We start from the raw sequence: 15,738 nt of genomic DNA on the forward strand, positions 1-15,738 counted from the left end.
TGTAAGTCGCTCTGGATAAGAGCGTCTGCTAAATGACTTAAATGTAAAAATGTAAATGTATCTACCGTTCCAATTAGTCTTAGAGTTTGGGATTAATTTGATTAATATTATGGTGTTTATACTACAAGAAAAACCCTCTGGGTTTCCGTTAGGATGGACCGGAAAATATGGCGCTGTACAACGTGACGGTCAGGAGAAGGCTACACAGTACTGGGCTATTTAGCTAAAGAATCCCTGTGTCGTGTGCTGGCACCCGGGAGACCGGGGTTCAATTTCCCGATGGGGAGGAAGGAGTAGGCTGTCCTTGTAAATAAGAATTTGTTCTTAACTAAATAAAAAGTTACTCTAAGAGCATAAKATTTCTACACCATCCCCAAACAGAGATTCAGTCAAAATAAAAATCTCATTGATTTATCAAGACCAGTCCCCATGCTTGTCTCACAGCAGCGCGAAACGGTGCTAAAATAGTTGTAGGCTAATGCTTCAAATCCTATTGCTTCTAACTTCAATATGCTCTTTAAATAACTTAACAGCACATTACTCAACACTAGTGAGACTCATGTCGCCTACGGTAGGCCTACAGTATATTGAAAAATATGATGTGATAATTAAATAGAGGATTGGAGGATTCTAAATTAAAACCAAAAGCCGCCTCATGGGAGACCTCATCCACAAAGTATCAAAATACAGAGAGGTGTTGGTAAAGGTATATTGTCCTGCTAATAGCCCATAATGGGCTATTATAATACTATACATGGTGCCCAGGACAGGATAACCAAAACATGTATTTATTAAAGACTATCAGAAAGAATGTTGGTACTTGTTTATTTTGATCCAAAGCCATGAATGAGTGAGTCACTCAGCTTTATGTCGGTGCCAGCTATATGACTGTGCCATCAACTTGATAATATATAACGATATTTTGGGGGGTGTTTCGTTTTCAAAAAAACAAAAGTGAGCGATTGTAATCTGAAAAAAGGCCAAAATAATATTTGTAAAGGCTAAAACATTGATTTCTGTTTTTAGAGGGAGAGAAACGCTGGGCCAATTGTGCGCCTCCCAATCACGGTCGGATGTGATGCATAATAATGATACCTAACTTAGAAATACATTTGACAATAGAATTCTCCCCCTACCTTCCATCTCGGCAAGTCTATTGTCCAGCTACCTGCTCGAACAGCGGGAAAGTTTCCTTAGGCAGCGCCATTATTAGTGCAATGCCCCTTAAAGTGTTGCTCTATGTACCCAGTGTGGCGGGGTGGGGGTCCAACCCCCTCTCGCTTCCTCCGTTCCCCATGGGCTAAGTCTGTCTTCTGGGCGCGGCTCTGCGGCCCATCCCGTGCCCCCTGCCCTTGTGCCTTGCYCGCTTTCAGTGGATACAGCCGGAGAACTGCAAGGCATTCCCATTGTGCGCCACTCGGGAGCCATGACCAACATATATTGTCCTGCTAATAACAGGGTTAATAAGATATGTGAGAATATCCAAMGGGCTTTTATATCCTTCTAAATTAATAATAATAACAATCGCTTTGTTTAAAAAATAATATTTGAGATTTCGTTTTCAAATAACGTAAAATGAGCGASAAAAAGGCCATTCTTGAACATGGGGTGAGACAGTTACTAATTTGTAAATAAAACCAGTTTGTTATTTAGAATGATTTATTTCTGTATATAAAGGGAGAGAAACCAAAAACCTACAGTCATCTCAATGGGGCCGGCACAGGTATTGAACCAGCATCTGTAGCAACACAGCTTGCACTGCAGTGTCTTAGACCGTTGCGCCACTCAGGCGCTGTACAATYTGACCGGTTGGGAGTGGCCTACAGTACTACAGTAAGAACAAGATAATCCTAACAAAATAGAATAATAAAAACCTTAGTGTAACAACAGTTTTAGTAAGTAATACTGAAGTCTGCACAATTATCAGTTTCTATTTAGGTTTATGTCGCCCATTAATTGTCAGTTAGAGACACAGTAGCACCCAAAAGCATAATCAGTGCTCTAACTCCCCCTTGCGCTGGTCTGGAGCAATGAAGTGGTGACGCAGGGTACCGTACTAAACCACAAATTACCTCTAAGTACCGCAGCATAATCACAAAACTTTTAGTGGAGCAACCACTGTGCATGTACAAATCACCTCAACTATCCTGTACCCCCGCACATTGACTCTGTACCGTTACCCCCTATATATAGCCTCGCTATCGTTATATATTTTTTACTTTTGTTTATTTAGTAAATATTTTCTTAACTATGTTCTTAAAACTGCATTTTTGGTTAAGGGCTTGTAAGTAAGCATTTCATGGTAAGGTCTACACCTGTTGTAACATGCGCATGTGACAAAAAAGCCATGGCAAAATGTGTACAATCGCAGGAAATTTGCTTTAAATGCAACTCTTTCCTCATCCCCATGACAAATATGTACAATTGTAGGAAATTAGCTTTAAAACAGCAACATTTCTCTGGAGCCAAGAGGGCCTGAATGCATGTGACCATGAATAACAATGTTCCATCAAATGTCAGCTTGACAGAGTGATTAAGTGGCATATGAGTATCGCGTTGACACGTGTGTGTTGAGCTCACTGTGTTGATGTTCTCCACATCGACAAAGACCAGCATGCTGCCATTCCTCCCCTCCTCTCTCTCCTCCTCGGGCAGTGTGTTACTACGGCAGGCGGTGGCCCGGACCGACAGAGAACGACTGGCACAGATAAATACTGTGTGACGCAGCACCCTGTGACTGAGGGAGGGGGAGATGGAGGGAGATTGGGGAGCGAGAGAAAGGAGAGGGAGCGAGAGAGAGAAAGAGGAGATAAGAGGCAGGTAGGAGATGGAGGGAGGGTAGAGAAAGAAACAGATGAAGGTAACAAGAGATTGAGTAATTTAAATATGTTCTTGTCATGCATTTATAACTATATAGTTTCAACTACAGAAACCATGTCTCCAAAATGTCCCAGAATTAAAATTACACCATTTCACTTAAACAGGGATGTTTCTGTGAGATTTGAAAGGCCCCTATGAAGGGAAAAATAAATTAACTTCTAAAGTAGCATGAGCATATGGTTTCTCAAAAGTGCCCCGATTTGACCTCATTCTATCGCCAATGAGCTGAGCAGTGAGCACCGTGATTTAAAGCGAGACCGACGAACATTCAGGGGTACATTCAGGATAACTAAGGCTGCATTTACACAGGGAGCAAAATATCAGAATTTGGCTGCCTGTGTAAATGCAACTTGGGGTGCCGACACCTACAATAATTACCGGAACCATTTTTTATTCCACATCCGCATCTCAGTGTTAGAGGTGTCACTACAGACCCTGGTTCGATTCCAGGCTGTATCACAACCGGCTGTGATAGGGAGTCCCATTGGGCGGCTCACAATTGCCCGGGTTAGGCTGGGGTAGGCAGTCATTGTAAATAAGAATTTGTTCTTAACTGACTTGCCTAGTTAAATAAAGGTCCCATAATTTTTTAAAACTGGTGTAAAGTATATTCAGACTGATGTAAAGTATATTTAATTCAATCATAGTATTCCCTTTGAAGAAGAGACATGAGGAATCTCTCATGATTCACTCTTTGTTTCGTGTACCAGTGAATAACTTTCAACTCTCCTTATGCCTCGGTCCTACTTTAATATAAAAGGCTGCTCTTGCTACCCTAATCTCTTTCACGTTACACTGTTTTGGCTTGTGTAATGTGTAGTGAGTGAATACCAGTCTTCTCTCTCCACTTGTGTGTGTAGATTTCATGATTTTTTTTTTACTAGATCACCTGTTCTTTATCGTAATAGATAGTTTCTTGCATCAGGCAGCTATCCCACGGCCCTACCTGAATATAATAGCTCCTCTCTCCTACCTGATAAGCAGTCCGCTAGTAGGCCTAATGTGTAGTGAGTAAAAGGCTTCTCTCTTGAATAACTCTCCCCTATGTGATTATAACAGGGTGCTCCTTCTCTCTCCCCTACCTGATTATAACAGGGTGGGCTCTCTCTCCCCACTACCTGATTATAACAGTGTGCGCTCTCTCTCTCTCCGCTACCTGATTTATAACAGGGGTCGCTCGCTCTCTCACTACCTGATTATAACAGGGTGCGCTCTCTCTCCCCTACCTGATTATAACAGGGTGCGCTCTCTCTCCCACCTGATTATAACAGGGTGCGCTTTCTCTCTCCTACCTGATTATAACAGGGTGCGCTTCTCCTCTCCACTACCTGATTATACAGGGTGCACTCTCTCTCCCCTACCTGACTTATTAACAGGGTGCGGCTCTCTCTCTCCGTACATTGATTATAACAGCGTGGCTCTCTCCCCGCTACCTGATTATAACAGGGTGCGCTCTCTCTCTCCACTAGCTGATTATAACAGGGTGCTCTCTCTCTCTCCCCTACCTGATTATAACAGCATGCGCGCTCTCTCTCCCCTACCTGATTATAACAGGGTGCTCTCTCTCTCTCCCATACTTCAATGGCTGATGTAATGTGGCTTGTGTAGTGTGTACTGAGTTCTCTCTTGAATAACTCTCCCCTACCTGATCTTGACTTGCGTAATGTGTAGTTAGAATACCAGACTACTCTCCCCACCTGATCTTTCCTCCTTTCTCGGCGCTCTCGTAGTAGAACAGGAAGTTGATCTCATGGACTCCTTCCTGGTCTGGTCCTCTCAGCCACAGGGGTAGCTGGGTAGATTCTCCAGGCGTTAGCGTTCCCTCTCCTAGAGGGATCTCTGCTACCCTTTTACCCCCCGTACCAAACACTCCTCCTCCCGACCCAAAGTCAGCCGCCGACACCAGCGTTACCGCGGTTACCGACCCGGGCGTGGCTCCTGGGGGTGTGGCCAGGGTCTTGTAGGCAGAGCAGTTCTCAAATGAGGTGGGGCTGAGGGGGGTGAGGGGTGTGGCTAGGGAGGAGCTTCCGAAGGTAAAGAAGTCTGGGTGCGTGGACGCCACACGCAGGCCGCACAGGGGAACGTGACTCACATTACAGAATTCCACGTAGGCCTTCCTGATCTCACCACATAGTAGGGCAGTAGGAAACTGGAGGAAGAATACCTGGAAGGGTAAAAAAAAAAGGAAAAAAAAAGCAGACAGACAGGAGGGGAGAGAGATGGTGACGAAAGACATGGGGACAGATAGAGAGGGGTTAGTTATTGTGCGACCTACTCCAGTGTAGCTTTCTCCTCAGGAGAAAGACAGGCAAATATAAAGCAGAAACTGGGAGGGACTTGGCTGCAAGTCATTTTTAAATATATACTAGTCTGAATTAACCCCATAATTACTCCCATACTGTCCAGTTCAATCTAAAATGGTAAAAAAAAAAAAAAAAGTTTAAATAAGTAAAAAGATGAAATCCTTAAAAGATGGAATAGTTAGAAACCACCCCCATTTCATTTTCACGACTATGTATGAAACAGTTTATGTATGTGCATGGACCAAAGACACATATACATCTAAACAAAAATATATATACAGCACCAGTCAAACGTTTAGACACACCTACTCATTCAAAACGTTTTTCTTTATTTTTTACTATTTTCTACATTGTAGAATAAGTGAAAACATCCAAACTACGAAATAATACATATCGAATCATCTAGTAACCAAAAAAGTGTTAAMGATTCTTCAAAGTAGCCACCCTTTACCTTGATGACAGCTTTGCACTCTTGGCATTCTCTCAACCAGCTTCACCTGGAATGCTTTTCCAACAGTCTTGAAACAGTTCCCACATATGCTGAGCACTTATTGGCTGCTTTTCCTTCACTCTGCGGTCCAACTCATCCCAAACCATCTCAATTGGGTTGAGATCGGGTGATTGTGGAGGCCATATCATCTGATGCAGCACTCCATCACTCTCCTTCTAGGACAAATAGCCCTTACACAGCCTGGAGGTGTGTTGGGTCATTGTCCTGTTGAAAAACAAATGATAGTCCCACTAAGCGCAAACCAGGATGGCGTATCGCTGCAGAATGCTGTGGTAGCCATGCTGGTTAAGTGTGCCTTGAATTCTAAATAAATCCCAGACAGTGTCACCAGCAAAGCACCCCTAAACCCTCACATCTCCTCCTCCGTGCTTCACGGTGGGAACCACACATGCAGGGATCATCTGTTCACCTACTCTGCGTCTCACAAAGACACAGCGGTTGGAACCAAAAATCTCAAATTTGGACTCATCAGACCAAAGAACAGATTTCCACTGCTCGAGTTTCTTGGCCTAAGCACGTCTCTTCTTATTATTGGTGTTCTTTAGTAGTGGTTTCTTTGCAGCAAATCGACCATGAAGGCCTCATTCACGCAGTCTCTTCTGAACAGTTGATGTTGAGATGTGTCTGTTACTTGAACACTGAAGCATTTTTTTGAGCTGCAATTTCTYAGGCTGGTAATTCTGATGAACTTGTCCTCTGCAGCAGAGGTAACTCTGGGTCTTACTTTCCTGTGGCGGTCCTCATGAGAGCCAGTTTCATCATAGCGCTTGTTTTTTTTATTTTTTAGAACAACTAAAATAACAAATATAGCTAGCTGCAAGAAGCAATGCTCGAGGTTCAAGCTTTGGACCCATAGCACCACCAGCAGGACAAATTGGACATATTGCTCTAGGATGAGCTAATTATGTACTCCTTATCATGCTTTACAAATATCAGAACTCAACATCAAACAAATCATGCAATATGCTTTTGATGTATTTTGGACCATTTTCAATGATGTTGACTACTTTCAAATGCCTTCTCTAGAACCGCTGCGCCGATTGGCACCAAATATGGTGTATAGCGTTTATGTACCCGTCTTCTACATTTACATTTAAGTCATTTAGCAGACGCTCTTATCCAGAGCGACTTACAAATTGGATTCTATTTTCCAGGACTCTAGCGCAAGCAATATGGCCGTTATGAGCCAATGAGCTTGTGTGAATGGCTTTTCCTATCCACCATGCAGTCAAACTGAACCATAGTTTACAGCTAACAATAAGAGTCGTTGTCCACAAAGCAGCACGGAGGGCTCACAAGCTCCTGTCTACTCCTCACTTTGGATTGGTGGATACATTATTTTAATATTCGATTAGAGTTGTTGACGTCAACCGCCTGTATTCTATGGAGAGAGATGCTATGCTACTAACCTCATGTCATGAATATGCATAGCAATATAAAGGACTATTATTTTTTAAATAAATTTGCTGGAATGTTACGTGTCCTACTTATATATGAGTACACTTGTAACAACCTAASCATTACYAAACTTCTATTAGATCAAATAAACCTCACGTAGCAAATAAGCTATTAAATGTTTTGTTGACCAAATTCGACACACTTTGACCTACATTTAAAAAAAACTCTGATTGMTGAGCGAAAAAAACGAAACAACGCCTCCTGCTGGAGAAGACAGATTTTCACCTCTTCCTTTCTGGCTAGACTCATGTGTGCCAAAAAGGTCAAGAGATAAATATGTGCRGTTATAGCGCCACCCTATGGTCAATCAGAGTGCTTGCATAATGTTGAGTCTTGGCAGTGTTTGGAACATGTGTACCAAGTTTTGTTACAATACATGGCTTGTTATTGAGCCACCATGTGGCCAATTGGCACAGCATGAGAGGATGTGACGCATGGGTCTTGACCATCATGTAAAGTTGCCTTACCATCTTGCTGGAATTGTTTTCCTTTTTTTTTTTTCACACATTTGGCAGAAGGTACATAATAAACACCAAGAAATACAAGGTTTTCCCAGCCTCGCTGCTTGAACCTTAAAATATAATATCTTCCATATTCAATTTCTATCAAAAATAAAACACCATATTAAAAAGCAGAAGAATATCTTAAATTTACCTTATACAAAACCATAGACTTTTTACAATTACATCTAAACTGTTAGAAAATTTAATTTGATACATATCAGGGTTAATTTGCTCATCTATGGCCATACTATTGGGTCAAATGACATTCATTAGACCTAGGATTCATTGAATGTATAAAATGAATAGTTTCGTTTCAAAATGACATAAAAAAATCACTGAAGCTCATTTCTGGTTAAGGGGTAGTGCACAGTGGTGAGTCAGTACCTCCAGCAGGGGCATTGGAGGGGTGATGGAGGGGTCAAGACGTCGGTCAGGACCGTGGCTGACAGAGGTCTTCTCCTCCTTGGTCTGGTTCAACCGCGGTCCCTGAATCTCTAGGTCCTGTCGACCACGAACCGATGTCCCTGCGGTCGCTGAGGGACCTGTAGAGAGGACCGCAACCACAACAACGGTCGGGTGAGAAGGACCAAAACAAGTTTATAGCATTGGTTTTACAGTGTGTGTGTGTGTAACTGCATGACCATGTGTTACCTTGGTTCTGCGAGAAACTGTTGCTGTTAATAGTAGAGTCTCCAGTAGAAAGGGTGGAGGCCAGGTTATAGACCAGACCCAGGATGTTGAGCTGACCTGTCTGGCGAGGAAGCAGCTTCAGACGAGCCTGCCAGGAGGAGGCAAAATACAGAGATACAGTTGAAGTCGGAAGTTTACATACACCTTAGCCAAATGCATTTAAACTCAGTTTTTCACAATTCCTGATATTTAATCCTAGTAACAATTCCCTGTCTTAGGCCAGTTAGGATCACCACATTATTTTAAGAATGTGAAATGTCAAAATAATAGTAGAGAATTATTTATTTCAACTTTTATTTCTATCATCACATTCCCAGTGGGTCAGAAGTTTACATACACTCAATTAGTATTTAGTAGCATTGCCTTTAAATTGTTTGACTTGGGTCAAACATTTTGGGTAGCCTTCCACAAGCTTCCCACAATAAGTTGGGTGAATTTTTTGTTGTCCTTAAGCCATTTTGCCACAACTTTGGAAGTATGCTTGGGGTCATTGTCCATTTGGGAGAAACATTTAAGCTTTAACTTCCTGACTGATGTCTTGAGATGTTGCTTCAATATATCCACATAATTTTCCTCCCTCATGATGCCATCTATTTTGTGATGTGCACCAGTCCCTCCTGCAGCATAGCACCCCCACAACATGATGCTGCCACCCCCGTGCTTCACGGTTGGGATGGTGTTCTTCGGCTTGCAATCCTCCCCCTTTTTCATTCAAACATAACGATGGTCATTATGGCCAAACAGTCCTATTTTTCAGACCAGAGGACATTTCTCCAAAAAGTACAATCTTTGTCCCCATGTGCAGTTGCAAACCGTAGTCTGGCTTTTTTATGGCGGTTTTGGAGCAGTGGCTTCTTCCATGCTGAGCGGCCTTTCAGGTTGTGTCGACATAGAACTCGTTTTACTGTGGATATAAATACTTTTGTACCCGTTTCCTCCAGCATCTTCACAAGGTCCTTTGCTGTTGTTCTGGGATTGATTTGCACTTTTCGCACCAAAGTACGTTCATCTCTAGGAGACAGAACGCATCTCCTTCCTGAGTAGTATGACGGCTGCGTGGTCCCATGGTGTTTATACTTGTGTACTATAGTTTGTACAGATGAAGGTGGTACCTTCAGGTTTTTGGAAATTGCTCCCAAGGAAGAACCAGACTAGAGGTCTACCATATTTTTTCTGAGGTCTTGGCTGATTTTTTTTTGATTTTCCCATGATGTCAAGCAAAGAGGCACTGAGTTTGAAGGTAGGCCTTGAAATACATCCACAGGTACACCTCTAATTGACTCAAATTATGTCAATTGGCTTTAGAAAATTCTGATAGGCTATGACATCATTTACTGGAATTTTCCAAGCTGTTTAAAGTCACAGCAAACTTAGTGCATGTAAACTTCTGACCCACTGGAATTGTGATACAGTGAATTATAAGTGAAATAATCTGTCTGTAAGCAATTGTTGGAAAAATGACTTGTGTCATGCACAAAGTAGATGTCCTAACCGACTTGCCAAAACTATAGTGGTTGTGGTTGAAAAACCAGTTAATGACTCCAACCTAAGTGTATGTAAACTTCCTTCTTCAACTGTATCAGAAAGAAGAGTCATATACTGTTATCACATGACAATGATGAGAGAGGGGGAGAGAAAGAGAGAGATTGAACATGGAGTTAAAGTCACAAAAAAATGAGAGGCGGAGAAAGAAAGAGGTAGAGAATGAGGGAGAGAAAAAAATGGTAAGAGAGCGAGACCAAGAACGGCAGAAAATCAGAAAAGATACCACCGCTTACCACTCTTGTCTCCTCGGGGCTCATGTAGAACTCTGGGATGACTTCTGTGGTGATGATGTCATCTTTCTGCACTGTCTGGAACGAGGCCGGTTGTAAAAATGAGAGGTTAACGAGTTGAATCTGACGAGTTAAATGAAAAGTAACTGCTTTTACAGCACTGTAGCCTCACAGAGCGAAGGTAACACCAACAGTTGCTCTGATTCAGAGGGGTTGGGTTAAATGCGGAAGACACATTTCAGTTGTAGAACTGACTAGGTATCCCCCTTTCCCTTTCTTACCATGGGAGCGATGGCCTCCTTCTCATTGCTGATGGTGACAGCGTCTCCAACCATGACGTCCTGCGGTTGTGGTCGAGAGAAGTCTTTGAGCGTGAACTTCCAGAGCAGCGAGAGGTCTGAGAGAACCAGCGGAACCTTTAGAGGGTTCCGGAACGCCACCTCAACTATGATGGGTTCTACATAGGAGCAGAAAGAGAGACACCAGGATGAGGACAAACACAACCAAAGAAATGTGAGGATATCTAAGTATAGTGAATTCAAAACCATACGTAATATACAGTACACAGAGTACACAAAGATTAATAAAACCTTCCTAATATTGAGTTGCACCCTTTTTTGCCCTCAGAACAGCCTCAATTCGTTGGAGCATGGACTACAGTGTCCAAAGCATTCCACAGGGATGCCGGCCCATGTTGAATCCATTGCTTCCCACAGTTGTGTGACGTTGGCTGGATGTCCTTTGGGTGGTGGACCATTCTTGATAGACCCGGGAAACTGTTGAGCATGAAAAACCCCTCTCTCAGTTCTTGACACACTCAAACCGGTGCGCCTGGCACCTACTACCATAACCCGTTCAAAGGCACTTAAATCGTTTGTCTTACCCATTCACCCTCTGAATGGCACACATACTAGGGCTGACCCCATTTAGTCGACTGGTCGATTGTTTGGTTGATAGGCTGTTGGTTGACCGAGATTCCATTAGGCAATAAAAAATWAAAAAATAACTTGTGTACAAGACACCTGTCTGAGTTGACTAATCCATTGCGTAATGCATAATCCATTGCAGAGTCCAAGACATGTGCTACCAAAATTGTGTATGGTTATATTACGTAAGAACAATGGTGCAACACTAACACAAATATTATTTTATAACAAATGTGCTTTCTCCCGAGTTGGATAACGGTGGTTGTCCGAGGTTCTGAAACACCAGCGTGCTYTTGAATTGGCACCTTTTCCTAAACCATGTTGCTATGTGCATAATAGCAAAGTTACCCACCGCGGAGTTTGGAGACGAGAAAACAGCCCTTCAATTTTTTTACTTTTATTTTACCTTTATTTAACTAGGCAAGTCAGTTAAGAACAAATTCTTATTTTCAATGACAGCCTAGGAACAGTGGGTTAACTGCCTTGTTCAGGGGCAGAACGGCAGATTTTTACCTTGTCAGCTCAGGGATTTGATCTTGCAACCTTTTGGTTACTAGTCCAACGCTCTAACCGCTAGGTTACCTGCCGCCCCTTGCCTTAACGGTCTATGAAAAATGAGGAGAGGGGAAACCAACTTAATTAGGTATATAATCAATAGCCTAACTGTTAAATAAACCGTTCCATGTCGGCAATTGCATTCACGAATGCATGCGACTGATTTTAGTCGTGCTCAGAAGACCACTCTTCCAGAACGAGTACAAGGAAACAAACAACTAAGAGAAAGGACATTGTGACATCTTGTGGACAATCAGAGACTTACACCCGAGAACGAAGGAGACGGCCATCCAAAGAACAAGGCCTACGTCGAACCTCTCTCACTAAGCGGAACTCGGCCCACGAAGGTCTGGGCCCAACAGAGTTACCCCACAGATACCCAACGAAGACCTTAAACACGTAAATACATGCATTACACTTCTTACACATAAGAGTGGCAGTTCGGGGCAAGGTATTAGGGCTAAACTAAGCGTAGTTTACAAATGTATCCAAGTGTTGCTCTCTCTCTCTTTAAAGCGCCATCTTGTGTAACACGTGTCATATTGTGTTGGTCCGTAGAGAGCCTCGGTCTCATGACCACCTGAGTGGTCTGGCAGAGAGACTCGGTCTCATGACGCGCGGTCACGAGAGAGTATGCTCTCGTTCCAACGCTTTTCTTCAGACAATGAAATTCTCCGGTTGGAACCTTATTGATGATTAATGTTAAAAACATCCTAAATATGGATTGCATACATCATTTGACTTGTTTATACGACCTGTAACGGAACTTTTTGAGTTTTTGTCTGGAGGAAGTTCTCGTGCTTCATGAAGATGGATTACTGGGCTGAACATGCTAACAACAAGTAACTAAATGGTGGGCTTTATGGAACAAATCAGTCATTTATTGTCGAACTGGGATTCCTGGGACTGCCTTCTGATGAAGATCATCAAATATTTAGTGTTTTTTGTAGCTTCTGTTGACGCCAAAATGGCGGCTATTTCTTTGGCTATTTTGGGTTCTGAGCGCCGTTCTCAGATTATTCTTTTTCCGTAAAGTTTTTGAAATCTGACACAGCGGTTGCAGAGGATAAGTTTCTTTAATTCTGTGAATAACACTTGCATCTTTTATCAATGTTTATTATGAGTATTTCTGCAAAATCACCGGATGTTTTGGAATCAAAACATTACTGCACGTAACGCACCAATGTAAACTGAGATTCTTTGATATAAATATGCACATTATCGAACAAAACATACATGTATTGTGTAACATGATGTCCTATGAGTGTCATCTGATGAAGATCACCAAAGGTTAGTGATTCATTTTATCTATATTTCTGCTTTTTGTGACTCCTATCCTTGGCTCAAAAAATGGCTGTGTCTGTTTGACTTGGCTCTGACCTAACATAATCATATGTTGTGCTTTCGCTGTAAATCATTTTTGAAATCGGACACCATGGGTAGATTAACAAGATGTTTATCTTTCATTTGCTGTATTGGACTTGTTAATGTGTGAAAGTTACATATTTCAAAAAAATATTTCTGAATTTCGCGTGCTGCCTTTTCAGCGGAATGCTGTCGCTGTTCCGCTAGCGGAACCCCTGGGCTAGAAAGGTTAAATTGAGGTAATTGAGGTAATATGTATATGTAGGTAGAGTTATTAAAGTGACTATGCATAGATGATAACAGAGTAGCAGCAGCGTAAAAGAGAGGGCGAGGGGGCAATGCAAATAGTCTGGGTAGCCATTTAACTAGATGTTCGGGAGTCTTATGGCCTGGGGGTAGAAGCTGTTTAGAAGCCTCTTGGACCTAGACTTGTACTGGTACTGGTACTGCTTGCAGTGTGGTAGCAGTGAGAACAGTCTGAGTAGGGTGGCCTTCCTCTGACACCGCCTGGTATAGAGGTCCTGGATGGCAGGAAGTTTGGCCCCAGTGATGTACTTCATTGTCTGAAGTTGTCATTGATCAGGACTACCACTGTTGTGTCATTGGCAAACGTAATGATGGTGCTGGAGTCATGCCTGGCCGTGCAGTCATGAGTGAACAGGAAGTGACTGAGCACACACCCCTGAGGGGCCCCCATGTTGAGGATCAGCGTGGCGGATGTGTTGTTTCCTACCCATACCACGTGTTGTTACCTACCCTTACCTTCCTGACGGGAGGTCCAGGATCCAGTTGCAGAGGGAGGTGTTTAGTCCCAGGGTCCTTTGAGGGCACTATGGTGTTGATCGCTGAGCTGTAGTCAATGAATAGCATTCACACATAAGGATTCCTTTTGTCCAGGTGTGAAATGGCAGTGTGGAGTGCAATAGAGATTGCATCATCTGTTGGGGCGGTATGCAAATTGGAGTGGGTCTAGGGTTTCTGGGATAATGGTGTTGATTGTGAGCCATGACTAGCCTTTCAAAGCACTTCATGGCTACAGACGTGTGTGAGTGCTACGGGTCAGTAGTAATTTAGGCAGGATACCTTAGTGTTCTTGGGCACAGGGACTATGGTGGTCTGCTTGAAAATAGTTTAATATTCCAACAGGGGGATCCAATAGACAGGTCAAGGCAGGCAGGGGTCAGTAAACCAGAGGAAGGCAAAGGTACAGGTCGGCAGGCAGGCTCAGGGTCAGGAAAAGTGGTCAGGCAGGRGGGCTCAGAGTCAGGACCGGCAAGGGTCAAAACCAGGAAATAGGAGACAAAGGGTTGTGAGACATGGGTTTGACTCTGGACACATGAAAGGTGGGATGTATATGAAGGGTACGGGTAACAGAAGATGAACAGCAGAGGGGCTAATGATCTTGGGAATGGGCCGATAAACCGGGGGGAGAGTTTGCGGGATTCCACCCGGAGGGGCAGATCCCGGGTGGATAGCCATACCTTCTGCCTGAGAAGATACTGGGGAGCCGGGGTCCGATGGCGATCCGCTTGTCGTGGATACCTGGTCTTGAAGACTTGAGGAGGGCCGACCGGGCTCTCCTCCAGGTACGACGACAGCAGCGGACAAACATCTGGGCAGAAGGTATGCCGCCGACCTCTTCCTGCTCAGGGAAAGTGCGGGGGCTGATACCCCAGGGAACACTCAAAGGGTGATAGGCCCGTGGCAGAGCAGGGAAGGGTGTTGCGGGCGTATTCCACCTACACAAGCTGCTGGCTCCAGGTGGTGGGGTTGGCGGAGACCAGGCAGCGCAGGGTAGTCTCGAGGTCCTGGTTGGCTCGCTCCAACTGATCATTGGACTGGGGGTGGAAGCCAGAGGACAGGCTAGCCGATGACCCAATGACGGTCCAGAACACCTTCCAGAAGAGAGAACTGAGGGCCGCAGTCAGATACCATGTCTACAGGCAATCCATGGATCCGGAAGCCGTGCTGCACCATGACTTGGGTCGGCTCCTTGGTAGAGGGTAACTTGGGGAGAGGAAGGAAGTGGGCGGCCTTGGAAAAGCGATCCACCACGGTCATGGCGGTGTTGTCATCAGACGATGGGAYACCCGTGACAAAGTCCAGGGAGATGTGAGACCAGGGGCGATGTGGGCAGAGGTTGGACGAGGCCAGCCGACGCTTGTCGAGGCGTCTTCCGTGCATAGACCGTGCAGGCGGCGACGTCTGGAACCATGTTTGGCCACCAAAATCGTTGTCGCACGAAGGCAAACATCCGGTTATCAACCGGTGTCGCTCATTCAGCCGACAGAAACGGTTCTCCCCATTAAGCAGCGAGTCGGAGTCAGAGGCCAAGCCTTCTCTGGTCTCTACTCCTCCCGTTACGGGGTCTGAGACGCCGAAGCCTCCCACCATTAGCTCTGACAAATTGAAAACCCTCGTCATTGGCGACTCCATTACCCGCAGTAATTAATCATCCAGCAATCATACTGTTTACCAGGGGGCAGGGCTACCGACGTGAAGGCTAATCTGAAGATGGTGCTGGCTAAAGCTAAAACTGGCGAGTGTAGAGAGTATAGAGATAGTTATCCACGTCGGCACCAACGATGTTAGGATGAAACAGTCAGAGGTCACCAAGCGCAACATAGCTTCAGCGTGTAAATCAGCTAGAAAGATGTGTCGGCATTGAGGAATTGTCTCTGGCCCCCTCCCAGTTAGGGGGAGTGATGAMCTCTACAGCAGTCTCAACTCAATCGCTGGTTGAAAACTGTTTTCTGCCCCTCCCAAAAGATA

At 44.1% G+C, this 15,738-nt stretch overlaps 1 protein-coding gene across 1 annotated transcript in view; it reads right to left on the bottom strand.

Moving 5' to 3' along the window:
- The window catches only part of LOC111975615 (trafficking protein particle complex subunit 8), a 96,838-nt gene that overhangs the window by 22,822 nt on the left and 58,278 nt on the right, over nucleotides 1–15,738 (bottom strand). The window contains 6 exon segments of the mRNA XM_024004039.2: nucleotides 2,581–2,737; nucleotides 4,578–5,044; nucleotides 8,040–8,197; nucleotides 8,307–8,433; nucleotides 10,124–10,198; nucleotides 10,402–10,577. Of these exon segments, the coding sequence (XP_023859807.2) occupies nucleotides 2,581–2,737; nucleotides 4,578–5,044; nucleotides 8,040–8,197; nucleotides 8,307–8,433; nucleotides 10,124–10,198; nucleotides 10,402–10,577 (1,160 nt within the window).

This window comes from Salvelinus sp. IW2-2015, linkage group LG16 (assembly GCF_002910315.2).
Source record: "Salvelinus sp. IW2-2015 linkage group LG16, ASM291031v2, whole genome shotgun sequence".
Lineage (NCBI taxonomy): Eukaryota > Metazoa > Chordata > Actinopteri > Salmoniformes > Salmonidae > Salvelinus > Salvelinus sp. IW2-2015.